The following is a 26907-nucleotide window of genomic DNA, read 5'->3' as shown; positions in this document are numbered from 1 at the left end:
TGTTATTCCTGACAGGTGACGCATGTCTGTGCCTCGTCATGCTGGAAATGCAGCTCAGCACATTTACTGGTTTAAACTGGAGTTCACATCTGCACTCGTAACTCCAGTCGTGTCCTTGTTTTTCAAATTTAGCTGTGAAAAAAAAGGGTTAGGGTTACGCCTCTCAGCGTGCAGTGCTCCGTCTCACCTTGGTGTCCTGACTCTTGACGGGCCGCAGGACGACGCCATGTTTGATCCGCTCCATCATCTCGTTCACTGCCTTCACTTTCACGTCATCCACACCTTCAGCAGCAGCTGGACAGCCAGAGGGAGACAAACCCAAATTACACCTACTGGATTAACGTAGCGTTATCATTTATTTCTGAGGCTGGCTTTGGCTGAGAACACGCTGCTGACCATAACAATCATGATAAATAATAACAATAACATTCTGTCTATCAATACATGAATATAAAACAGTGTGGTGAAACCCACCAGGAGGCTGCTCAGCCTTCACGGAGGCTTTGGAACCTTTGGAAGATTTCCTCATGATGGCTATCAGAGAGCTGAGAAACAGGCAAAATGATTCAAAATGAAAAACCAAGAAACAAAAGAAAAATCACGAGGTCAGACTTATGTGCAAATAGTCAAATTTACTTCCTATTACAGCTTCAGCGACATGTTTATCTCACATATGAAAGAAAATCCATATCAGCTTTTTATCAGATTGTTGTTACTCTCAGTATCAGATACGGGAAAATAAATACGTGATTTTAAGTCCTTCTCTTAATATTTATTTATTTATTCATGTGTTTGCCCTCACTGGCAGCCAGACTTTCTGATTGGCCGAGACAAACGCTGGTCTCTCACCTGAGGGGGTTACATCTGGAGGGCGGAGGCGGAGGTGGAGGGGGAGGGGGAGGAGGAGGGGGTGGCGGTGGCTGTGGAGGAGGGGCGGGAGGCGGCGCGACCCCAGGTGCAGGAGGAGGAGGGTCTGTGCTGGTTGTCATGGCGATTTTTTTCTGGGCCTCCTGGAGCTCGTGAACTGGAGAGGAGAAAACGTGAGCGGTTAAAAATCCTCTCAGCTGCTCGAATGATGATTTTCTTTCATTGAAGCTCCTTCCTAAACTCAGAGAGCAGGATCTGGTCATGTTTTTAACCGTTGTCATTGGTTGCTGGTTTTAGCCCTGACATCATGTGACCCATTTACGAGTATCAGACAGTGTTGTGAGGCTGGAGTCATCCTGTTTCTTTCTGCATCAGCAGAGGAATAAACACAGGAGCCACGAAGCACCGAGACCTGTAACCCTCTTATTTAATCAGCCGTCGGGTCAGCTGTTTCCTCCTCACATTATACTACAATAGAAAATCACTAAAAACCGTAAAACATTGACTGTACCATGGATATTTTATTTTTACTTAGTTTTGCTTAATGTGAATTATAAATGTAGATTATTTCTCATTAATCAGTCTGCTGCAGTTCGTTTACTTGCTCCTCGTCTGTAGAAGATTCAGGAAAAAGTGCTTGAAAGAGACTCAAAGCTAACATAGAAATTATTGATTACTTTGCTAACTGCATTAGGGACCGAGCAGTTAACCTAACCCTCGGTGGACTCACAGCCGTGTTGACCTGCTGTGAGCTTGAACAGTGATATCATAAAGAGCAGGAATGAGCTGATTAACTCCCAGGATCCTCTCAGCAGGCAGGACTCTCACCCACAGACTGTCCGTCTCTTTCAGCAGCATCCACCTGCTTCTCTACACAGACACAGACAAGCTGCCCGGTCCAAAGGAAAGATGGAGGATGAATATAAAAGCCAGTCAGGGAGCAGGTCAGACAAAAACATGAGTTAAACCAGACTTAAACAGTTAATATTTGTATTATTGTCTCTCATATTCAGCTTCAGTGAGTTTGTGACATTTTACTTGAATACAAGAATTATCTGAACCTCATCTCATGGCACCTGCTTCTGTGTTTAAAAGCTGTGGGGTCTTTCTCTGTATGTCAGAGTGTGGGACCTGATCGGTGCCTCAGATTACCATTCAGCCTGCCTGCTGCTGTATGTTATTCCCTTTTCCTATTTTAACTAATTTTTTCATCTATAATGTGGAAAACTTTCATTCCAGAAGATCACAGTGGGCACAATTCAGTAAATACAGCCTCCCTTCACCTCCAGTGTTCTATACTAGGCTCACAATGATATTAAAGTTTTAATCAACACATAAGGTCAGCTGACAAAATGAGGAATCTGTGGGTGTGCAGAGTTATTGAGTCCACCCCTGCTAATCCTCTGCATATTCATCAGCACGTCCATTTTATTAGGAACAAAAATGGAAAACAGAAGGTTGAAGCGGTCTGATTCTGGTGCAGCTTGATCTGAGCACTAAAACTGGGTCAATTGACACATGCCACATTGGCTGGAAAAGTATTGGTGCATAAATAACATGTAGCAGCATGAGGCTTCACTGATCCCAGTTTTAACAGGACTCCAGTTTTCATGCAGCTGAAATATTATTCTGTCCTTTGAAAGAAGAGACGCGCCCACAGGTCTGAGAGGAAGTGTTTGTTCTATCTTTAGCTTCATCACGTCTTCCTACAAAAGCAACAACCTACTTCACTGTGTTACACTCAGTTTGTTTAGGCAGACTCTTGCCAGCCAATCACAGATAGTTTTTTTCTGTTGCTATGCTGTGTGTCTCCTGTCTCCTTTTAATGTTAAACTTCTATTTTAATGCTCACCTGAGGACTTGGTGAAGTGCACCTCCTGTATATATTCTCTATGGGACACTCTTAATGTGTGTGCGTCTCCACCTCCACCCACCTTTTTCCTCCAGCTCCTCGTTCTTCTTCAGTGCCTGCTCCAGTCGTCCCTCCGCCTCCTTCTTGTCCACCTCCAGCAGCTCCAGCTGCCTCTGCAGAGCCTCTAGCTGTGTCTTCACACGGTTCTGCTCCAGCTGTTCCTCCAGGTTCTGCACCTACACACAGGCGTAGCACATGATTCAGAACAAGCTACACAGAAGCACCGTTACCAGACTGAAGGCTTTCCAAGCATGCAGCACTGGATGAAAGGCCATCAGACCCATTAAATCACATGACCACCGCATCTCATCAAGGAATAACTAAAAAGTAAAGGACCAGCTTCACCTATTGTTAGATTATAATATTATTTTATGCCATGTTATACCCCTAATTAAAGATTGTGAATTATTATGTAGTTTTAGTTTGCAGTATTCTCCTGAATTAGAAGAAGCTGATAACTATTGCATTCGTTAAACTGATTTGCATTACATTAGACTGCTGATTTATTGTGGATGAATGATATTGTTTTATGATGTTATAAGAAATACTGTTTGCAGAAAGTCATCGCCTTATTTGTCTGATTAGAAGAGAACAGAATATACTGGAGTTTTCTGCCCCATCTCAGCAGGAGCAGATAAACAGGGAGCCAAGGTCGTAGCTTAGGCGCTGTGTGAGAGAAAGCATGTGAATGTTTAGGCTTTTATGATAAGGTGGGAGAACCAGAGGCTATAAGAGTTTGAGCAATGCTCCACCATTTTGAGATCTGAGGCTGTCTGCATACGGTGTCCATCTCCCACGTGTGTGTTCATTAAAATCATCGTTTGACTTAACCCGGCCGGACCAGTGTTGTTATTGTGGTTTTTTCTCGTCTCCATCCCCAATATTTTGAACCATAACACTATGATACCTGCAGAATGTCACCAACTGTTGAAGCAAAACTAAAAGTCTAATTACCTGAGTTATTATACTACATGTACTCTTGCTTTGGATTACTGAGGGTTTTACAGTTTTTTCTGATTGCTTAAGCACATTTTTTGTAACTATTGGCTAATTTTGCAAAACTCTTCACACAAATAAGAAAACCTGTCACCCAATAATCAAAACATTGTAGTTCTCTTGCAAAAGCAAACACAGCTAGATTAACTCTTCACACCTTCGTAAAAATGGTGTTTCCGTATCAAACAGTACACACAAGCCATCATCTACTAAGCACACAATGCGCCAACTGCACACTGATGGTATGAATACAAAACACATCTGGCCTTTGCTTTCTCTGTGCACAAGGTAGGCTATGTCAGTTTGAGCTCATACTTCTGTCATAGATCCATAAGCATAGAGGGATCCAAACTTCAAGTACTGGTGTTTATTCAAACACATCAAAACAAACACAAGTGTTTATTTCCAAGTATAGGATTATTTGCAATCACCATAATGACTCTATGGGTTACTTGGTCTGCAGTGAACATGCTTCCTCTGCCCCCAGCATCTGGTCATCTAGCAATTCTGTAAAGTACAATTTCAGTATTTTTACATCAATGGTATTGGTGTGTTTCTCATTGGCATATGGCAGTGCTACAAATCTTTGTGCGAAGTGACTGTACTAACCGATTCTCATTTCAAGATGTCCTTATGGTACTTGCTACAGTGTAGCGGCTCGAGTTAGGCTGGACCCGTTGGCCAGCTTCCCTCAGGGTCATTCCACGGTTGATTACATGGTCCACTATTGTAGCTCTGATGTCATCAGCAATTCTATTTCTTACTCTTCCTACCCTTCCTCTCCCCCCTCCTCATCTTCCTCTCCCCCCTCCTCATCTTCCCCTTGCTCCTCCTCATCTTCCTCTTGCTCCTCCTTGTCCTTGTCGTCCTCTTCATCCTACTTCTTCACCTCCACGTCCTCTTCCTCGGCCTCCTCTACTTCTCACTCTTTCTGCTCCCTCCATTGTACTCCGCACACACAGCTTACCTGTATTATAGTGCTTAGGCTGATTGCAAAGTGAACTAATTATCTAAAAAAGTTTTCACATGTGACAGTGTGCCAGACAGTTGGCAAATTAGTGCTAATGATAGCCATACATGTGTATACTTTTGCTAGGAGTGTGTTGGAAATTTGGTAATTGAGTGTTGTGCAGTGAATTGTGCCTACAGTTTTGCAAAGTGTGTGTTACAAAATTGCAAACTGAGTGCAAAGCAGTTTTTGTGCTTTTAGTTTTGCAAACTCAGTGAGTGGTTTTGCTATAAGTCTGAATAGTTTTAGAGATTGTGCTACAGGAATCACAGTTAGGGTTTAAGCATTCAGAAAAAACTGTAAAACTCAACCTTTAACAACCTTCTTCTTCTTCCAGCTGCTCCCTTTAGGGGTCGCCACAGCTTCCTCCATCACACCCTATCCCAACATCCTCCTCTGTCACACCAACCCTCTGCATGTCCTCCTTCAGTATTTATTTTTCCTTCAGTCAAGGTCATGATGGGACCGGTGTGAAATATGTTACAAGAAATATGTAGTACTGTAGACTGTGTCATTTCAGACTATGTGCATATTTTCTGTTTATTGGTATTGGACTGTCTGATCAACATGCAAACCAAAGAAGAGTATTAGCAAAGAGCAAGCTTCAGTGCTAAACCGATTTAACTCATTTAAAAATCAAAACAAAAATTCCAAAATGTCCAGAAAAGCAGAATCTCCAGAAAGCACCGAGGCAGGACTACAGAAGGAACTGAGAACAGATGGAGCCAATGAGGGTGGAGAAGATCAGAAAAGGAACTAGAGACAAAATGCAAAGCCCGGAAGTGAAACCACAACAAGACACACAAGAAAAATAATATAAAATTTTAATTTAGATATTTAAACTCTTTCAGCACAGCGGAAATATTTCAGCACAGGCACAGCTCTCACTCACCGCTTTGACTGAGAGTATTATTTAACTGCTCTACATGATTTCATAGGTAAACACAACAAAATCACACCTCTGCTATTATCCTTAACCATGCACGATGATCATATTTGCTTGTTTCAGGATATATTCACACAGCTCCAGCAGTAGAAACTCCGCCTTCTTGGCAGTGAAATTAAGGCTGCAGAAGAAGAGGCTTCATATTTTACCTTCTGCTGATGCTGCAGTCGCTCCTCCTCCAGGGTTTTGGTGACAGCAGCAACGTCTTCAAGGGCTTTGAGTAGCTGAACGCTGGGCTCAGCACTCTGCAGCAGCAGCATGCTTTGCCTGTTGGCCTCCTTCTGCTTCACCAGCATCTGCAGAAAACCGAGGACGATAATGAGGATAATGGGAACAAAGGAAGTTTTAGAAAGAGAGAAGGAAATGCCCGTCTGTGAATCTTTACTCTAAACAAACCAGCACAGAATCTGCTTTAATCCCACAGACTGTTCACTTTTCAGATCAGTAAAAACCAGATTCAGGACATTTCACCAATATTAACACACACATCAGTTACAAGCACAGAAACACAGTTCACTGTTTATCACTGAAGCTAGCAGCAGCAAAGCTCAACTTGGATTATCAGAATGAATGACTTTAGAAAACTGTGGGAGTCACAAAGTGCTCTCGACGAATTGGAGAAACTCTCAAATGCCGATTATGCAAAATATGAAGATTAAGTTCTGCAGCTGTGGTGAGACAGCAGCCGCAGCAGCAAGCATGGCTTTTATGTATTAACGTAGTGAAAGATTAGTCATTGTGTTTGCCAGCTGGAAAACTGGAAGCAGTGTTTGATTCCACCATGAATCATATTTCAAATTTCTGCTCTGCCAAGACAAACAGGAAAAGGCAGATTTTAAGCTTCTTTAGGTGTTTGACTGTACAGCCGCATTTCTGTGACTCACTCTTTACCTCGTGTGCATAAGTTTCAGCTTTGACTCGGAGGCTCTGCTCCAAGTCGAGCTGCTCCTTCATTCCCTCGTACTCCTGAGCTGCCATCATGGAGACTGCAGATACAGGGGGGGGCATGTTTAGAAAGGCACTGATGTTACACTAAGGGTTTGGAGTTATTAGCATAGCAGCATAAATGTGATGCTGAATGAGGTTACTTGTGCTTTTACTCCAGCTCTCTGCTTTGCATTAAGTTGCTCTTTGCCTGCAGTTTATTTCGACTCACCTCTGTTAAATCTCTTGATGGTTTTGCTTTGCTGCTCGACTGTTTCACGAAGCTGCTTCATCTCGGTCTGATCTTTCTCTGACTGCTCGCAGTGGAAGAGCAAACACACAGAAAACGTCTTAAAAACAAAAACTTTATTTCTCTTTCTATTTTTATTTATGAAATCTTCATGACTATTGAGACACTGACCCACAGTTTAAGCTTGTATGATAAGAGAAAGGTTTGGACTGAAAAAATGTTTCCAAAAACAAACTAATCACGTGACCCATGATGTCACAAACAGTAATGTTTGTGCTGTGCAGTATTCACCTGTGTAATCAGCTCTTCTATCCTTTGCTGCTGGTCATGAATCTGACAGACAAAATTCTTCTTCTCCTCCAACAAGCTGTTCACCGTCTCCCTCAGCTCTGAGCAAACACAGTGAAGTATATTCATTTATTCAGATTAGCAGCTGAATTATGGAGTGTATTGGAAAACTCATCAAGTGCAGTGATTTAAAAATATATTATTAGCAAGAATGAATGAGTAAAAATGAATCCGTGACAAAAACGTTGTTCCAGAACACGTTCCTGCCGTTTGTGGAAGGTGAACCTCATTTGGTGAGCTGTACCTTTAACCTGCTGATGGTACTGCGTGAAGACGTCGGGGCTGCAGTCTCCCGTGTCTGCTGCGTCTGCGTCGGCCTCCAGCGCGATGCAGTCGGAGATGCTGGGGAGCAGCTCGTCCAAACACGGCCGTGACGTCAGACTCGGGTACTTCAGCTTCCTGTTCTCACAGTTCAGCTGCAGGTCAGAGGTTACAGGGGTCGACAGTAAGAGCAGCTCAGTGAGATTAAAGCCACAGAAATCATAGATCACAAACTACCGGGATCAATCCTGAAGCACACATTTCCTGTTTACTGCATTTAGATTTTAATAGATTTTAATAATAATTTTTGCTCTGGTCTGGATTATTTTCTTTTCATTTACAACATTAGTTGGTCTGACAGGTTACGTTGCTTTTATTTTATGAGTTGAGATGTTTCTAATGCTCTGTGATGATGATTTGTTGTTGTTTTTTTGTCTTTTAGAACTTATTTTTAGTCAATAATAATAATCTGGGCAGGCATCATGTATGTCAGGCATCACACTGGACAAACGATCAGTTCATTTATTCAGAAACTAAATCGGCAACAGGAGGCGAGAGACAAACAGTTTGTGGAAGAAATGATAGAAAGTGACAGCACTTTAAGGCATCATTAGTACTTTTATCAACATGAAAATCTGTTCCGTACCTTTAAACTGTATAATTGTTCACCATCATCGCTGTACCTGTTCTAAGTATTTTAGACATATTACTACATCATTAATGTAACCACACAGCTGTTGCAGTGGAGGCATTAATGCACACAGATAATGTAGTCAAATCGTCTCTGTGCACAGTCATCCTGACTCACTCCTCCTGATACTGCCAGCTGAGCCCTGATAATTCTAATCTTAGCATTGATTATTGAGCAGCGTATGTGTGTGTGTGTGTGTGTGTGCGTGTTTGCGTGCAACCTTTGTGGCCAGGGCCTCTGCATTCTCCCGACACGACTTCTCGATCTCCAGCTGAGTCTGCAGAACACTCACCTCCTCAATCACCATCTGAGACACTGAAGGAGTACACACACACACACACACACACACACACACACACACACACACACACACACACACACACACACACACACACACACACACACACAGAGTGTCAGTTTTGCTTTCATACTCTAAATGTTGAGTAATAACACAGCATAAGTAATGCAAGTACATAAATATGGTTTTATTGTTACTGTTTTACACAATATTCACAGAATGAATTGACTTTGACAGAGATGACCATTTTTTAATGTCTGAAGCCAATATTAAAACATCATTTCAAAAAAAGCATCAAACCTCGAGATTTGTGAATAAAATCAGTGCTCAGCAAATTTTCACTTTAGCTGCAAGCGACTGTTATTTAGACGCACACAGATGCAGTTGAAGCTACTCGACCTTTGAACATAATAAAAATCAGGTTTCCAGTACAGATCGTAACCTTTATTGAACCTTAAGCGAACAATGGCATGTCCACAGTGAGTTGCAGGTTTTGACCAATCAGAAAGACAGATATTTAAACATGTAAAGTGAGTCATTGAAAGGTCCTTTGAGTGAGTATCTGTCTCCTTGATGCAGAGAAGAGAAGAAGCATGCAGAGCATCGTGCCGTGTCGTTTTGCTCAGAGAGTATCTGCTAACACAAACAGTTGAAAGAAGCAGGCTTGAGGTTGTTAGACGCTCACAGCTGTCGAACGTGTCACCGAGCCTTTGCGACTCCTGGGTTATTTTAAAATGACCCAGATCTGGAGACTTGGTGAAAAAAATGGAGAGTGAGAGGAGAGAAGTAGCTTTGCTATCGTGTCAAAATAAAGCTCAACTCGTCTCACTGTGCTGTCGTCTCTGCTGCATTCAGGGTGTAACTGGTTAGAGAGCTCTGATGATTAATCCCCAGAGTTTACAGTTTTTTACAGACGCTAGGACACATTTCTCAATACTTAGGTCACTTTTGCAAAACTCTTCACACAATCCTCCTAACTGACCTTCAGCTTGGCAAAGCAGTTCATTTCACATTCAAAATGCACTACAACTACCAAAACACTTCATTCAGGTCTCAAATAAACTCATTCTTCCAGAACACTAGTAAAGGTTGACAGCCGACAAACACACTTTGTCACCCACAAAACAATGACCTAAAAAACACTAACAACATGTAGCATTACACAGTGTTTTCTTGTGTAAAACAAGGACACATCTCTGTTTATAATTTCAATATATGTTACTGGAATGAATCAGACATCATGCAGAATTTGTTAATATTTGTTTATGTATTTTTATTTTTTTGCACTAAGTAATCCCAAAATACAAGAATTTGTATACACACCATCCACTGATACACATACAATAGTAATGCTAATCTACTCGGTCTTCTCCATTTGGCCACAGATTCTCATCCACATCACATCTTATGTCATCTAGGAAAGAATCTTCTGGCTGCCAGAATTGAAGGAGTTGAAAGACTGAAGGAGTAACACCTGTGTAGATGTTCATCTACAATGAGAATCAGCTGTGGCTGGTTAAACTGCATTTTTAGATTTAAAATATGTTTCAATAAAATATTGCTGTTGGATTTTGCTGTCTTTTCAAGTTTTGCATTGTGTTATTGTTTTGGCCATAAGTTTAACAGTTTTGAAAACAGTATGTAAGCACATGCAAAATGTCCTGTCCGTACAAAGATTTTTGGCAGTTGTTGTGTCTGAGTGAGAAGATAATTCATGAAATTTGAGAGATGTAGTCATTGAATGCATTTTGTGCCAAAACAATGATAACTGGTCCTCAGTTTAGCCCACATAGACTTCTGTTGTGCTCACTGTGTGAGGAGTTTTGCAAACGTGACCTAAGTATTGAGAAATGCGTCCTAGCGTCTGTAAAAAACTGTAAATCTAAAGTCTGTATTTCAAATACAGCTGAAATACATGACAAGTTTTGGTATTGCAACACAGTCAGTCCTGGGCTCTCTCAGCAGCTGGCGCTGGATTGTATTAGAGCCAACAGGAAGCTGCTGCTAACATCCTGGCTCCATTAACACAGTCCTTCCTGATCAATATACAAGCTCCAAATCTAATTATACTCTTCACTCCTTCAGCTGAAGGCAGGAGGAAATGTGTTCCTGCCCTCCTCCTCCTCATTTGCCACAGAGACTCTGTAATAACTCTGATGTACTGTCCTCTTTCTTTGTTGTTGTTGCAGTAGCATTTAGCATTGGTCAAAATATTTATGGGCATATTTGTCTGTGGTGTGAAACAGAGAAGTGGCATAAACAGATGAAATCGGCACACTTCTGTCAGACTCCAGAGTAACCCACACCTTTGCAGTGAACAGCTGCTGTAGTGGGCAGCATTCAGTATTTTTTGTATTTGTACTTGCTGGTGAGCCTGCATCCCTCTGCTGAAGCTCAAAAGTTCATGTTGGCGCTAAAATATGAAAGAACAGAACTTACTTTTACAGGAATAAAGGATGGAGAGAAGTATACACAGACTGGCATACTGAGCAAGCTGAATACATTCTGGTTCTTCTAATTCTACTCTACTTACAGTTTTTTCTGATTGCTTAAGCACATTTTTTGTAACTATTTGCTAATTTTGCAAAACTCTTCACACAAATAAGAAAACCTGTCACCCAATAATCAAAACATTGTAGTTCTCTTGCAAAAGCAAACACAGCGAGATTAACTCTTCACACCTTCGTAAAAATGGTCTTTCCGTATCAAACAGTACACACAAGCCATCATCTACTAAGCACACAATGCGCCAACTGCACACTGATGGTATGAATACAAAACACATCTGGCTTTTGCTTTCTCTGTGCACAAGGTAGGCTATGTCAGTTTGAGCTCATACTTCTGTCATAGATCCATAAGCATAGAGGGATCCAAACTTCAAGTACTGGTGTTTATTCAAACACATCAAAACAAACACAAGTGTTTATTTCCAAGTATAGGATTATTTGCAATCACCATAATGACTCTATGGGTTACTTGGTCTGCAGTGAACATGCTTCCTCTGCCCCCAGCATCTGGTCATCTAGCAATTCTGTAAAGTAACAATTTCAGTATTTTTACATCAATGGTATTGGTGTGTTTCTCATTGGCATATGATTACATGGTCCACTATTGTAGCTCTGATGTCATCAGCAATTCTATTTCTTACTCTTCCTACCCTTCCTCTCCCCCCTCCTCATCTTCCTCTCCCCCCTCCTCGTCTTCCTCTTGCTCCTCCTTGTCCTTGTCGTCCTCTTCATCCTACTTCTTCACCTCCACGTCCTCTTCCTCGGCCTCCTCTACTTCTCACACTTTCTGCTCCCTCCATTGTACTCCGCACACACAGCTTACCTGTATTATAGTGCTTAGGCTGATTGCAAAGTGAACTAATTATCTAAAGAAGTTTTCACATGTGAAAGTGTGCCAGACAGTTGGCAAATTAGTGTTAATGATAGCCATACATGTGTATACTTTTGCTAGGAGTGTGTTGGAAATTTGGTAATTGAGTGTTGTGCAGTGAATTGTGCCTACAGTTTTGCAAAGTGTGTGTTACAAAATTGCAAACTGAGTGCAAAGCAGTTTTTGTGCTTTTAGTTTTGCAAACTCAGTGAGTGGTTTTGCCATAAGTCTGAATAGTTTTAGAGATTGTGCTACAGGAATCACAGTTAGGGTTTAAGCATTCAGAAAAAACTGTAAGTGCTTTACACAGCATGCCTTTTTCCTATGGTTGTGCTTTCTGTGTAACATTCACACTCCGGCGACTGCATCAGAGCAGCTCAGGGTTACTATCTTGCCCAAGAATATTTGGCATGCAGACTGGAGCAGCCAGGGATCAAACTACCAACCTTTTAACTAATAGATGACCTGCTCTGTCTCTGAAGCTACAGCCACTCACTCACAGACCAATCACAGTTGAGGTCTGCAGAGCTGAAATGTGTAGTTAAATGCACGTAAACAGCACAGGGAGCATGCAGGGTCAATTCAACTAGATCAGCGTTCAGGGTTTGCAGAGTACTCAGTTTAAAGAATCTAAAGTTTAAATGAGTCTTACACAGTTACTCCCTGAATCATTTACACAGCCTGGATCACACAAAATGACCTGCTCTTTGTGCTAAATGAAAAACCTAAAACTTGAATTGACATGTTTTTGTATGTAAAGTCATAGAAAATGTTTTTTTTACTGTCCTGTGAATTTAATTTTTGTCAAATTACAACCAAACTCTCTCACTTTAGAGGCACAGACAGCGTATCTGTGATGCATCTGTATTATATTTTGTGAACCAGCTTACACCAGCAGCGTCTCAAACAAACACCATAAAGTTTCATTAATACAAAACTCAGGAAACAAACTTGACAGAAACCTAACAGAAGCTAGCTGCACAATAGAAGCTGCTTTGTGGTTGTCACATGCAGTATGACAGAAGAATCCCGTTCACTGTTTCCTAGCAGGAATCTCAATAACCTGTATTTGAGCACTCAGCGTGTTCAGGGTAACACTTTCCATCACCAGCTGAATGCAGACTTCATAACACAGCACATGAGCGGAGCAGTTAATGACAGGCTGCTGCTCCATCATTTGCCAGACCGGTTGTTAGGCTGCTGTAAGTGAAACCTTCGCGTCTGCTGGCATGCAGAAACATACATCGTCAGCTTATCCTGATTGTCATCTTTAAAAGATGTTAGCTCAGCCGGCGTGCCCAGACCAGACAGTGATCAGAAATATCACCTAATAACACTTATACACAATATTTTCTCCTTAATTTGTAACAAAAAGTAAAGTCTAACTTCTAATTTCACTAATCCATGCATGTCCTTCAAAGCCTTTCCTTGGAGTCCCATTTTCACAAATACATAAACAGAAGTGACGTTTAAAGTTTTTGCTGCATGAAAAAAATCTGCATGTGTAAAAAATGTCAGAGTAATATCAGACAATGAGAAGAAAATAGAAATCCCTCGATGATGACAGTGACCACAAGCTGAACCCGTCTCTGTGTCGCTGATGCCTTCAGGTCACCTGAGCTTATTACATTTTAGAGTCAGGTGAGACCTGCAGGAAACATGACTAATGCTTCTCTGCCTGATGATGCATTCTGGGCACATACCAACAGCTCCGCGTAAACAAAAACAGCTGGATTTAAAGGGCCTGCGGGACGTCGCGCTCCAGCTGTGGATCAGTCACTCGGCTTAGACACTGATCTGATCTAAAGACCACCGAAAAATGACTTCCTTTAAAGCAAAGCAACACATTTGTTAGGGAAGCTGATCCAGAATAGTAACAGAGCACTGGAGGAGATACTACAACAACTATAGAACTATGTTACAAAACCACAAATAATCATGCTTTTTAATCTGTGTAGATCTGAATCAAACATATTTTTGCTAAAAGAAATGATGACATCGATCCTGTTGGGCTCTGTTTTAAATGATCGTCTTCACCAGGAAATAAAGCTGAACTACATCATCAGGAGGAGGCTGAGGAGCAGGGGAAGGAACCGTTTTCTGAGGAGACCCAAAACAAAGCTCTAACACATCTGCCTCTGTCCTATATACATGGACAGGAGGGCTTGTGCTTTGCACTAACATGAGAAGCATCTCTAAAGTAGAGTAATTTTATTTTTAAGGCACAAAATCACAGCAAAATTGTTGGGGCAAATAAATAAACTGACCCAAACAAAATAGTTTCCTCATGTACCTCATCATGTAAATGTTTAGGTCTGGTTTTTTTTAGTTTGATTTATTATTATAAATTATTCTAAAAATGAAGCAGGCCTGTGATATGGGCACCAACTGACCCGAGGTGCAATTTTCATTCAAGCTACTTCACCTTCGGCTACAAACTACCCCGGTGCAGGCTGCAGGTCACAGCTTGATGGAGCTAACAGAACCACATCATCAGCAAAAAGAAGAGGCGCTTTGTCTGATCCTCCAATTGGCCGTGCCTTGAAATTCTAGGCCTGTAACAATAGATCATATACCCTGGAGTCCCAAAGCAACTCCCTAGGGACACCGTCGGGGGCGGGGAGCTCCTTCATATGGGAAGGAGACATTGCATCCTTGGTTGTCCTGGGAAGCTGAGAGAGGACCAGTGAGCGCTGTGTCTTATATCCCCACGCCCCAAGAAAGCAGCAGAAAATGGATGGATGGTATTTGTTGGTTAACCACTTAACTATTAAGTACATATTTTTCAAAAACGAATAAAGCTAGGTTAACATCATCTTTTAACTGTTTCTAAACCTATCATAAGATGAAAGTAATAAATGAATAAAGAAAAGTGCTGATTAGAGCTCTGACCAAATAAAATCCATCCACACATTTCTGAGCAGCCAAGAGCTGCAAACAGAAAAGCTTCAGCTGCAGAAGATGTTGACCCAGAGTGTCGGCCATGCTTACATAAGGGCCTGGGTATGGGTGAGGAAGCAGCAGTGAGGATGACGTGAGAGAGAAGGGAGACAGGGAAGGCTTCCGGATCTTTTTTTAATCCCTCATTCAATGTTTAATGCTCGTGGATGGGCTTTGGGTGTGTGATTCCCTCCAATCCAGAGACTCATTTAAACCCTCAGAGATCTCTCAGGGATTCTTTTGGTCCCTTTAAACCCTGCTTCAGCCCACATGCCACCGCGGATCGTCCTCCACTTGACTTCACTGCAGCTCAGCTGCAGCTCTGCGGGTCAGACGCAGCAAACAGTTCATTCTCAGCTATTTATAGCTTTCAAATGTTATTTTACAGGAGAAACCCTCAGCTGGTGCAGTCTCTGGATCTCCCGGTAATCCCACACCTAATAATGTGCAGTGAGAAATGTTAAGCTTCTTCCTCTTCTTTCTTTTATTTTTTTCCTCTATTGAAAAACCATTAATGTGGCTGTTTACGTTGTTTTAAAGTTAAACCATGCATAATTCATTTATTTCTATCTCCACATGTCTGCGAGGATGTCTTTACATATGTGGATATGTGTAGGTTTTATAATCCATATTTAATGTAATATAGCTGTGCCACATGCTCAGCATTTTATCCAGCAGAACGCGACACACCGACCCTGCTTGTTGTGTCTCCTTTATTTTTCTCGTGTGTGCGTACACTGACGATAGTAGCTTAAATAAGTGATGAGTGACGAAACGTTTCTCCCACTGAAAACGCTACGTCCAGATGAGCAGAATCAACCTTTTGGTGACAAATTGTAAGCTACCAATATGAATTATTAGGAGTTTAAAGATGTTATTTATTAACTAAATATAAATTGGAACCCCAAAGAGTTGAAATGGCGTACTCATGCTGACTGAGATCATGACAAATGATGAAAAATGATGCATCATTTGTCAGATAAGGATTGAAGGATTGAAGAGCAGACGATTCATCTTTTTTGAAAGCATCACAGGAACAGTTTGAAATAAAACATGTGGCTGTCCTCTCACAGACACACTTTGTCCTGCAGAAGCTGTTCTGGGTCAGTAATTCCTCCAAGCTCAGGGCCTCATGAGATAAATGACGTGCTGTTAAAACCTGTGACAATTGAAGCTAAAACAGAGGCAGGCTTTTGTTTTTCATCGACGAACTGCAGCTGGTAAAGCCGCTTTAGTGGCGGTCTGTGTTATCGGCAGAAGATTTGGAGGATTAGCCAACGGTTTGGACATTCATCTGTGCGTAACAGCAAAATCCCAGCGCAGTGTTAAAACAGGGTTAAAATGCTGGAGAGGACAGAGAGCTGTGGCGTTTAAGCTCCAACACTAAGCTAAGCTGTAGATAACTGAATGTCTAATTGTGTAATTATGTTTTAACTTTAGAAGTTCATTGTGAACATGATCAACAGCTTCAATGCTTTAGGGCACAATCTGTGATTAAATCTGATGCCATTGTTATTTTCTGTACTGTTTTTGAGTGTCGGATCCTTTGTGCTCATCGTATTTATGCCCGGGTCCTGATTTCATGTAGTTTGAAAGTTTCTACCAGAGTCACATGGTCACAGGTCCTCTGTGGACTCTGAGCATGTAATTTCAGTACTTCCTGCAGTACTCGAATGCATGGAAAGTGCAGCCACAGGCTTTTATCTAAGTACAGTAGACTGGATAACTAGGCTGCACATGATAATAACACTGCAGGCAATCAGCCTGTGAAGCTGAGTGCTGCACAGTTGGCCTCCAGCTACATGCAGCATTACAGTAGGTGATGCAAAGCACTGGTGGAAGAAGAACATAGAAATATATTTTTGTCTCTTTTCTAAAGTTTATTTGCTGATGTGTTCATTGCATTTCACATATTCTTTTGTCTTCTGTTCTGTGGAGTTTTTCATTGTTCTTTGGTTTTAACTGAGCTCAAACAAATTTTGGCTGCTGCCAAAATCCCTCCCAGGAAGGCAGGTTTGTCACTCTGCTCCTGTGCTCTTTTACTTGCTCTGCTGCACTGGTTTAATAGAGAATAAATTGCAGACTGTGAGACATCAGTTCCGCCTGCTTCCTACTGGCTGAAAGGTTCAGGAAAAGAGCTGAGGGCGCCGGGCAGCTTCCATTTTAACAGAGAAAATATAAGGTTCAAGAAAAGCAAAATAAAGGGAAAGAAACCTTCTGACAGATCACCTCCTCCTAAATGATGCTCCTCAGTGCTCGCTGCTGCAGGAAACATGTTAGGACCTTTGCAATCTGTTTAGTTATTCCTACTTTAGGGTTTGTCAGCTTGCAAACATATTTATAGAAGTAATCTTGGACTAAACTCACAATTTCTGCCATGGAATATGACACAACGCTGCACCAGACGAGACAGGGCAGCTATGCCTGGACTATCTTTGGTCCAGTCACAGGAAAACAACAGAAATGTATTTAGATTTTTAGATTTTTGGAACAATTAATTCTCAACACATTAAAATCCACTCCAAATTAGAATGTGGATATCTCACAGACCAACTAGAGGGACAGTTCTACACAAAGTAAGCCTCGTTATAATCACCTGCACACACATTTATGTGTATTAGTAGCATTCTCATCAAACCCATGATCTTCCACGCTGTTGTTCTTCTCTGTGCTTTTTGCAACTTTTATAAGCAACAAACATTAAATACTCAGAGACTGATTTTGTGAAAAGGAACAAATATTTAACTGATAAATTTTTATGCTAAACAATGACAATGGGAATCAATAAATGGAGATAAAATTAAAACCTTAAAAATACCTTATAAAAACTGCACTCACAGAAGAAATGTAACAGCAGTAGAAGCAAACACAGTGATGCCGAGGTGGACTTTTTAACCACAATCATTTTTGAGACCAACTATAATATATAGTTGGTCTCAAACTATAACAGAAATAACAGAAATATGCTTAAATTAAACTTATATAAACAAAAATACAAAAATGTGAAATGTTGAGTGAGTATCATAATCATGTACGTATTCTGTTACTTTACTCACAGGATTGTAATAAAGTCAGTTAGTTATGTTTGCTCTCAGTGTGAATAGGATCCTCCGTCACTGAGGCCAGTTTATTATCTCACAGAGACTCCGGTTCGGGTCATGTTTTCACTGTTTTATGCTCACTTAATCTCAGACTGGCCTTTGAGTTCCAAAAGAGCTCAAAATCAAGTACCTGCCAGGCAGCCAAGTCTCCCTCATTAAAGCCATTACAGCACGGTCATCAATTATTGAGGAACAGGTAGAAAGGGCCTTTCAAGGACCACAGTGGATAAAGAGTCAGGCAAGATGAGCCCACCCCCCTCCCACACACACCCTCGTCCGTCCCCAGTTTTCTGCTGCTGAATTATTCATGTCAGGAGGTTTTAATAATTCATGAGAATAACATGACAAGAGCGACTGCTGTCTTCTCTGGGGGAAGGCGGTGAATGAATAAATGAGTGAATGAACGATAGACTGGGTGTGTGAAGTGATGAGACCCATGGTGAAAAGGAGGATCAGCATTCTGCTGACACTGCTGAGGATCTTAGGTCCAGTTTTGCTGCTGATGACAAGTTTGTGACACTTTCCTGGCAGTTTGAGGTTTGAGTCGGATTAAAAGACTAGAATATGTTTTTCTCACAGGTTCCCATGAAATGTTCTGAGAAAAATCCCCAAATGAACAGAAGCCTTTCTGATAAAAATTTTAAACACCCAGATTTTAATTTGCACCTGTTAAACATAAGGACTGCAAACAGGAAGGCCTCTTTGTTGTGTGTGTAATGATACGCTTTTGCCGATCGTTGTATTGTATACTGACTCTACTTTAAACTGCAAAATATGAAAGACAATCATTTCCTTCCATTAGGAGCATGCCGTGCACTTTAAACTGCCACATCATTACCATTTAATATGAATATTATTGAGTTCTAGGAGAGGACTGCGATATCTGACAGTCACTGAAGACCTCAACAAAACACCAGCTGGATAACTCAGCTCATGTTTCTTTAAACGCCAGTTAAACTAACAAATATTTGTTAATTTATTCATTTATTTCATCCCCATTAGCCATAGGCCCCGCCCCAACAACAGCTGCTCGTGCTTGGCTCAGTTAGACAAAATTACAACCGACTGAAAGTCTGCAGACACAATGGCAGCTCTGTGCTCTTAATTATATAACACAAACGGTGCATCAGGGTTAAAGCTGATGCTTAAGTATAATGATCTCTGCAATGATTGCAATCTTAGTTTAGCTTGTAGCGTGTCAGTTTAATCATTCTCACAGAACACTAAGGAAAGAAAAGGCTGTTAACTGGTCATAAACCCAATAACTGGTAACGCTAATTATAACTTTATGATGCCAGGCAGTAAAAATCACCAGTATGATTAACATAATGCTGCTGGGATCATGCTTGTGTGCCAAATTTAATGCCAATGCATTAAATGCTTAAAAATGCAAAAGGTCAGTCTCACTGCAGGATCACGAATGTAGATGACCACGTTGTGCAAATTAAAAGGTCAAATAAAATGTTTGACCTGATGGCAGGCAGGGAAATGTCAGCTGAATTAGGATTTATCCTCTGGGGGCCAAGATGGAGTTTATCAAAATTCTCAGTAATCTATCCAACAGCTGTTAACTTATGTTCATAGAAGGTTAAAAAATACAGTGTCATGCCCTGTGGTGACACCAGATGTAGAGTATGAGCCCTGACAGCATCATTAGAGTTCATCCTCAGGGGACACTAACTTTGGTAAGATCATTTGAATGCCTCCACTTAAATTAAATCAACAAAGGAGCTCAGTAAAACAAAAATATCTTTAAATCAGACATTGACACGACACCGTTAGATTTAGGAAGAACTGCTGTAGTTAGGGGAGGTAGGCGATGACTCTGAATCGGCCTGTTTTACTGAAACGTCACCTGAGGACAAGCCACAGATGGAGAACGCCTGGTTCTCCTGTTACCTTTGGACAATAACAGCTCGCCCACATACACATAGCTGACTGAACCGACTGACATCACTGACCCGCTTCTCTAAGACACAAAAGGATAATTAAAATGTAATCTTTTTGGAAGACAAATGTTGGCTTGTGTGTTCGTTAATATGGCTAAATCTACAAGAATATCGAATATAAGCCTTTTGAATATGAAAAAGTTGGTAGTCTGAATTTTAGCATCCTAAACAGACATTTAGCACCACTAATTTATCCATCCCACACATAATCAGGTAGCTATGCAAACACTTGACTCCTACATGCTTCTATAATAGATAAACATCAGTAAACCTTCTCTTACCTCTGTGAATAATCATGGAAGGCATGGGAGCCGTAGGTAAGTGCTGCAGTTTCCTCAGTTTTAGAATCAGGAGTTAAACTCCTCAGAACAAAAGTGCTCCCCTACAACTGGCTGGCTAAACTGAGAGTCACCATGGAAACGGGTGACACCCTCTTAAACACACCTGTTCAGAGGACAAGGTGTTGGTGATGTCATACCAGCAGAGGCACAGATGAATAACGCGAAGAGGGACGGAGGAAGTGAAGGCTCGCTGGGATGAGGTGTCAGGCTGCTCTGTGGTATTTGATATCTGGACATAAGTATTTGTCTGTGTGCACTGAAGCATTAATGGCACCATTTATTTTATTTTTTTTACTTTTAAATGATAATTATAGTTTTCTGCAACCTCTAGGAGGATGAGGACTTTACTAAATGGAAATCTGACAGGTGAAGAAAAATGAGTAGTAAGTTAGAAACTATTAATGAATATGGGCTGATCCAGAAACTCTAAACCAGTTTATCCCAAGGTCAAAGTGAGCAGACAGGAAATGCCAGGAGTAGCTGGATCTTCAGGGTACAGATCAAACATCCATGGTACAAAGCTTGTTTTTAGGACCAGGAAATTTGGTATAGATATCTTCTGTTTTATAAAGTTATAAGGCTTGAAAACCATTGATAAAAATTCGAAGCCACACCCATGTACTTTTAGGACCTGTAACTGGGAAAATATTCATAGTAAAGTCAAGGTAAAAAAAATTGGATATACAAGTTCTTGCCCAAAAAAACAATCAACTGATTCTGATGGGATATGTGTAAAGGTTTTTCAGAGTTGACTGCTTTTAAAAGTAAGAAGATGACTTGGTATTATTCATCCTCTATAGAACACTAATGTCTGCAGAATAAATGTCTGTCACTCCATTATTGGTTGTTATAGCTGCTGAAGGTTATTGTTTAGCAAAGATTCTTTAATTTCATTTCCTGCTTCAAAACACATTTTTTTGTGTGTTTGAGAGTTTGAGAAGGTGTAAACAAGCTGGACTCACCTCTCTTGATGTGTTTGAGTTGTCTCTCTGCCTCGTCTCTCTCCTCCGTCAGTCTGTTGCACTGCTGGAGCAGACAGCAGGGTCAACCCATCAGATCGTGTTCCACAACAGGCTGAACGTACAGGTCACTGATATCAGCAGAGTGAAGTTACACCCACACACAACAGTTTACACACTCAGCTGTGACAAAGCAGCGATTTTATCCTGAAACACTTTCAGCAGGCCAACAACGAGCAGTACCTGGAAGCTGGTGCATCAGACAAACAATCATTCAGAACCTACATCAAATCGAGAGTCACCAGTTAACCTAACACGCACACCTTTGGGGAAGCTGGAGAAACTGGAGAGAACCAACACAGGCACAGGGAGAACACAAAGACCCCTGACAGAAACACTCACACGTTAGGCGGGTACGAACCATGACCTTGCTGCCACTGTAGAATATTTCTGCAGGATTAGCTGCATGTATCTGGTGATTCTCAAGCTGTGATTGCTAAGATTCACTGGCATTACTTTACTTGGTGACACCAACGTTTAAAATCCAACAATAATATTAATCCTTTCTGAATGTGGCTAATATGAAGTAATGTTTAGAACACTGCAGCGACAGTGTTAGCAGCTAACACAAGCATCACAAGCACTTCCTTCCTACCACGTCCTCCAGATAAACGTTCATTTTGCCCGATTTCCCTCTGTGCTGAAGGCTGCGCTGCCCTCTTCCATCGTCTTAAAATGCTGCCTGGCTTTCTGTAATAACACTGACAGCCCATCACCTCTGATAACAGACTGACTCACTCTGCTCCTGCTGACTTGACTTCCACCATAGAAAAAGCCAGAAAGGCCATAACTGCTTATTTTCGCATCCACTGTCTCTTCTTGTGCTGTGTTTCGGACAAGCAGCTGAGGAGACGCCGCGTTTGAATGTTGGAAAAATGAAAGCAGCTGCAAACGTCACAGATTAACAGAAACTCAACATGCACACTCAAAGACAAATCAACTTTTCCACCACACCCAAACATGTATTTCTAGTCTGACTGAGAAAAACACGCACAGCTGGTTAGAATCTCCCCGTATTACTAACATTGACAGAGTTGCCTGACATATGAAAGGATTCATGTTGCTAAATCAAACAGGTAAAGCCAGGTGTGTGGTGGCATCGTGTGAATAAAAGAGCAGCCCCAAGAAGCTTTGGGATGATGACGGTTTCTTTCTAGTCAGCCGTCTCTCAGATATGTGTCTGTGCTTGCTCACTGAGCAGAAAAGTAACTGTTGGATTATCATCCCATCATTCATATCTCCTCCCTGTTACAGGACAGAAGTAAAGTGCCCTCCTGAGTGACCACAGCCACCAACAGAGTATCTGCTGTGCTGCTGTGCTCTGCACACAATTAATTTAAAATGGTAATTGAAACTCGTAAAGCTTTCAGTGATCTCCTGCAAAGCAAAAAACAAAAGTACACAGGCAAAGAAACGTCTCCCTGTGGGTTTAAACAACCTCCAGAGTACAAATGCACTGCATGAAACATCACTCTCTGCATACTGGAGAACACTGATTAGCTTCAAGCTCATTTTCTGGAGCAATGTAGTGAAACAAACATAATGGTTAACATATGACTGATGCAAACTGGCAACAGCCAAACCTTGAAGATTCATCAGAATCAGACCCTCTGCAGGGAGTGCATCGTTAAAAAGATTTACCTTTTACACGCTCCATCGGACCGCTGCAGTGATGTCACACGTGACAAGGCGCATCATAAGGAAATGCCAAATACAAGGTTAAAATGATGAACTTTTAGGCCAAATGGTATGTCCACATGCAGCATGTCATTAGCACAGTCATTGGAGGTAACTACTTCAGATGGACTGACATAAGATGAGCCAAAAGGCAGAAGCTGGGGACGAGTTTTATAGTCAGTCAAGGTGAAGTGAATTTTCCTGGTGGCCCAAATACAGGCTCCTTCAAGGACTGATGATTCAAACATTTGGACTTACAGACGTTCGATTTTTATAGTTCTCAGAAATAGAAGATGATGTCTCCTTTGTGGCTTTTAGTGTCCATCCTCGCTTGCCCATCAGCAATTTAAAGATGCATTCAGGCAGTTACTGTCTGCTTGTAAAGCCTGGACAAATCCCACGGTGACCATACTGTACTCATCAGGGGTTTGTGTTCAGGTGGTCATCAGTCACTGGTAAATACAGGAGAAGCATCTGACTGATGCAGCAGCTGGGTGTGATGCAAACACAGACTGGCTGTTTCCACAGAGTGTGCACAGGGCTCAAAGGCATCTTAAGCCTCTATTCTTTCTACTTCTGATCCACAGGAGATGAAGCTGTGCTTGCATCAGGGTGTGGCTGCTTTGGGATTGGAAAGGTGGATTAGACTTTTTCAGTCACCTCCACCTCATGATGCAGGTTAAATGAAACAAAGATGGTGACGGATGAAAGGCCAAACCTGAAGCTTCGTAACACTCTACAAACCGCTGGGTGACTTAATGTTGGTGGCTTCCCCCCTTACTCTTTATTTACTCTGTGATTGTTCCAACAAATGTTAGTTATTTGACTTAATCTGCCATTACAGAGCAACTTGCAGCTGATGAACCAACTTTTGACTTTGATGAGTTTCACAGAGCACAATTAGTTTCACTCTGTGTGGCCATAATGACCTAGTATTATAGTCGCAGGCAGACTAGATCATGAATGACCACCAAGACAGATAGCTCTTTGGTCATTTAGATCACTAAACAAGGCGGTCAGGGACACATTTGACCACATTTTCCACTGAAGATCCTAAAGCTACTTGGTGTTTCTGACAGTGATGGAGGACATTTTGTGGATGACGTACCAACACTTGACAAAACAGAGAAGTAACAACACTGCAAAATCCCACATATGGATATAAATTCTGGGATGGATGGGATCTTTTTTTTCCTTACAATTGGTGCTCGCTTGTCTTGTGATTTGTAATGTAAGACCTATTTGCACACATTTCACCTGCACACACTGATGTCAGAGGTGTAACTTCAGCTACTTGGAGAACTGGGCTAATTTCTGGAATTCTTAAACCCGTTAAATGTTATTCCATTAAAATCTAGGACCGACAGACACCAGCACTTCCTGGTTTGAGCTCTAAGAACCTAAACTGTTCTTGGGGTGTAGCCCTAAACTGATGCTTCACCATCCTCAGCTCCCCTTACATTAGATTTCACAGATGTGACCTAAAAAGTTCTACAAACAGATGAACACAGTCTGATTGGATCTATTTTGTGTCAGTGACACAGATGTGTTCATGGTGTTCTGATGCTAACAGGAAAACGGTGCTTGATCTCATATCAGTGGTCAAAGTTCGAGGCCACTAAAGGGCGGAATTGCGACAAAACGGACATTCCTCAGATAAAAAAGCACGAAAAGGACATTCAGCATCCAGCTCACTCGCTCGCTCGTGCTCTCTCTCTCTTTCCTCCAGCAGCAGGAAGCACTTGTCCCACTTTTGCCCGGCTCTACCTGCAGCCTCACACACTGTCAGCTTAGATTTCCCTCAGGAGCACAGTGAGGGCAGCCGGTTCATCGGCACACAGGAAGGCACTGAGGTTGCCTGGTTGAGCGGTTCGATCTCCTGCACTTCCCACCGACCACGACAAAAAACCTATTCCCCACCTATCAGAGTAGCAGTCCCAAGCTATTTGATTCTCATTTCCTTTTAATTTTAATGGAAACAAACTGTTATTATGAATATTTTTTCATTTTCTTTGCACCGAGACAATTACAGTATTAAAACATGGTCCACATATGATAATACCTGGAAGGTTAAGCTTTTTTCTTTTGGCTGAATCCTTGTAAACGGTAGGTAGATTTAGCTAAAATGTAGATGCTTTTCTTTCTTTGCAGTGATCATGCTGTGTTTCTTGGATCCACACCTCGCTCATGCATTTAAAAATCCAGCTTGAGGCTTCGCAGCTGGGCCTTGATAAGCCAATACAGTAATTACCAGAGTACGGCTAAAGTGTGGATCTTTAACTGTATGATCATGGTTGAGGTGGGTGTCTGGGAGAGTGCCTGAGTCAAATGAAGACCAGGAAATTTAGCTGAAACCTATAAAAACTGCAATACGACCCTAAGACTCTGCTCTTGTTCTTGGATTATAACTTAATTCTTTACAAAGTTCAAGAAGAAACTAAAGCAAACTAGTTTAATATTAGCAGGTTAAATTAGAATGTGAGTAAGACTCTGACTCTTTTCTATTCTTCTTCACCCACAAAACAGCTACAAATACATTTTTCTGCAGAAGATGGTGCTAAAACAGAATTTTCTGATGAAACCCTGACTCTGATCGAGCATAAAGCTTAGTGATCCATTACTGCCTTTGAACATTAGAGCAAGGCACTGATACACTTTGGTTTGAGGGTCCGATTCCCAGTAAGTAAGTGGGCATAAAGCCATCAAAAGGGGGCAAGAAGCAGGTGAATAAGCACTAAAGGTTGATGGTTTTGTTCCCACCTCAACTTTAAGCATATTTTTTCGCTCTTGGAGGTCAAAGGGTGGGGCAACTAAATTCCAAGAGCAAGGCATTACCACTGAAATGGGGTCTGGGGTTCACTTCCCCTGTGCCCACCCCTACCATGCAGGTGTTTGGGGTCATAGCCAAGCCCTGGTGGTGTGAGAACACGATTTAAGGCGTTTTTCATTCTGTCTATTGTAAGGGAGCACGCAGTAAGAAACACGGTCCAGAATAAACCGGCAGCCTCATTCACTCCGCACATTTTTACACAAAAAGACACACAGCGTGTTTTAAACTCAGAAACTTCCCCATGAAGGAAGATGTAGCTGTGCTACTCGTATCATTTCTCCTCACTGACTGGTTCAGTTCGCTTAAATGGCGTGAAGAGCACGATTTAGGGAGGGGTCCGGCTCTTTGATGTCTGAGCTCCACTAGCATAAGCCGGGCGGCGAAATGTCCCACAAGGGCAACAGAGCCGCTCGGGCTCCCGCATGCATGCTCGCCTCTCACACGCTGATTTGGAGTGTCGGAAGTCAGCACAGGAGACGTTTGTGTCATTTTACCTCTGTTTGCATGTGTGCGTCCTTCTCCTCCTCCTCCTCCTCCTCGCATCCCTCCATCTGCGCGGATGGTGAGCAGGGAAGCATTTTGATTGACAAATTATCTTCCAGGCTGCTGATGTATTCTTATCACCAGCTATATTTTTTTTAAAAACAGGAAAGCCGAACAGAGCTGAAATTCTAGGAGCACATGTCTGAACGTGAGCTCATTTTCTTCCCTTTGCAGCACATGGGATGGAGAGAGGCTCAGTACGATGCTGCTGCCGGCGGGCAGGACCCTCCTCCTCTTCCTCCTCCCTTCACTGACAGCGTCATCCTGCTCCCCTGATCGCCTCCTTCTATGGAGGACCACAATAGCCACACATCGAAATAAAGAATTCTGTGCTTAAATAATAATTTATAAAATGATTTCTGCACTTGTAAATTCATTTTCGAATTGATTTTTAAATCACTTAATCTAAACACTATTTTTAAATACATTTTTCAAAATGAATTATTAATCGATCAATAAACACTTCAATTTGATAATGAATTTCACAAAGAAAAGACCTAAATGTCAATAAAAACCTTGTTTCAAAAACCATTTTCAAATTCCAAATTAACCTGATTTTCAAAACGTTTTTTAAAACACAATTTAAAATAGGGATTCCACTCTTCATTTTAAACAGTCACTGACAGC

General features: G+C 41.6%; 1 protein-coding gene across 9 annotated transcripts in view; it reads right to left on the bottom strand.

The window, feature by feature from the left end:
• Nucleotides 1-26510, bottom strand: part of shtn3 (shootin 3) — a 32236-nt gene extending 5726 nt beyond the window's left edge. For 6 of the 9 annotated variants that reach the window (XM_085286542.1, XM_085286556.1, XM_085286562.1 and 3 more), the window contains exons 1-12: nucleotides 26232-26510; nucleotides 21174-21237; nucleotides 8425-8519; nucleotides 7497-7668; nucleotides 7196-7293; nucleotides 6887-6968; nucleotides 6622-6716; nucleotides 5880-6026; nucleotides 2802-2955; nucleotides 850-1024; nucleotides 475-545; nucleotides 188-294 (exon numbers count right to left, since the gene is read on the bottom strand). In XM_085286542.1, the coding sequence (XP_085142668.1) occupies nucleotides 188-294; nucleotides 475-545; nucleotides 850-1024; nucleotides 2802-2955; nucleotides 5880-6026; nucleotides 6622-6716; nucleotides 6887-6968; nucleotides 7196-7293; nucleotides 7497-7668; nucleotides 8425-8519; nucleotides 21174-21237; nucleotides 26232-26315 (1344 nt within the window). In that variant the 5' untranslated portion in view covers nucleotides 26316-26510. The remainder of the gene's footprint in view (nucleotides 1-187; nucleotides 295-474; nucleotides 546-849; nucleotides 1025-2801; nucleotides 2956-5879; nucleotides 6027-6621; nucleotides 6717-6886; nucleotides 6969-7195; nucleotides 7294-7496; nucleotides 7669-8424; nucleotides 8520-21173; nucleotides 21238-26231) is intronic. The other 3 variants (XM_085286548.1, XM_085286576.1, XM_085286602.1) reach the window with 2 other exon arrangements.
• Nucleotides 26511-26907: the final 397 nt, after the last annotated feature.

The sequence above is a fragment of the Mchenga conophoros genome, linkage group LG2, assembly GCF_057382185.1.
Source record: "Mchenga conophoros isolate Kocher_MC1m ecotype Shallow Benthic linkage group LG2, M_conophoros_male_GT1.1, whole genome shotgun sequence".
NCBI lineage: Eukaryota > Metazoa > Chordata > Actinopteri > Cichliformes > Cichlidae > Mchenga > Mchenga conophoros.
The sequence above is the reverse complement of the archived record's forward strand: the minus strand, read 5'-3'. Positions and strand labels throughout refer to the sequence as shown.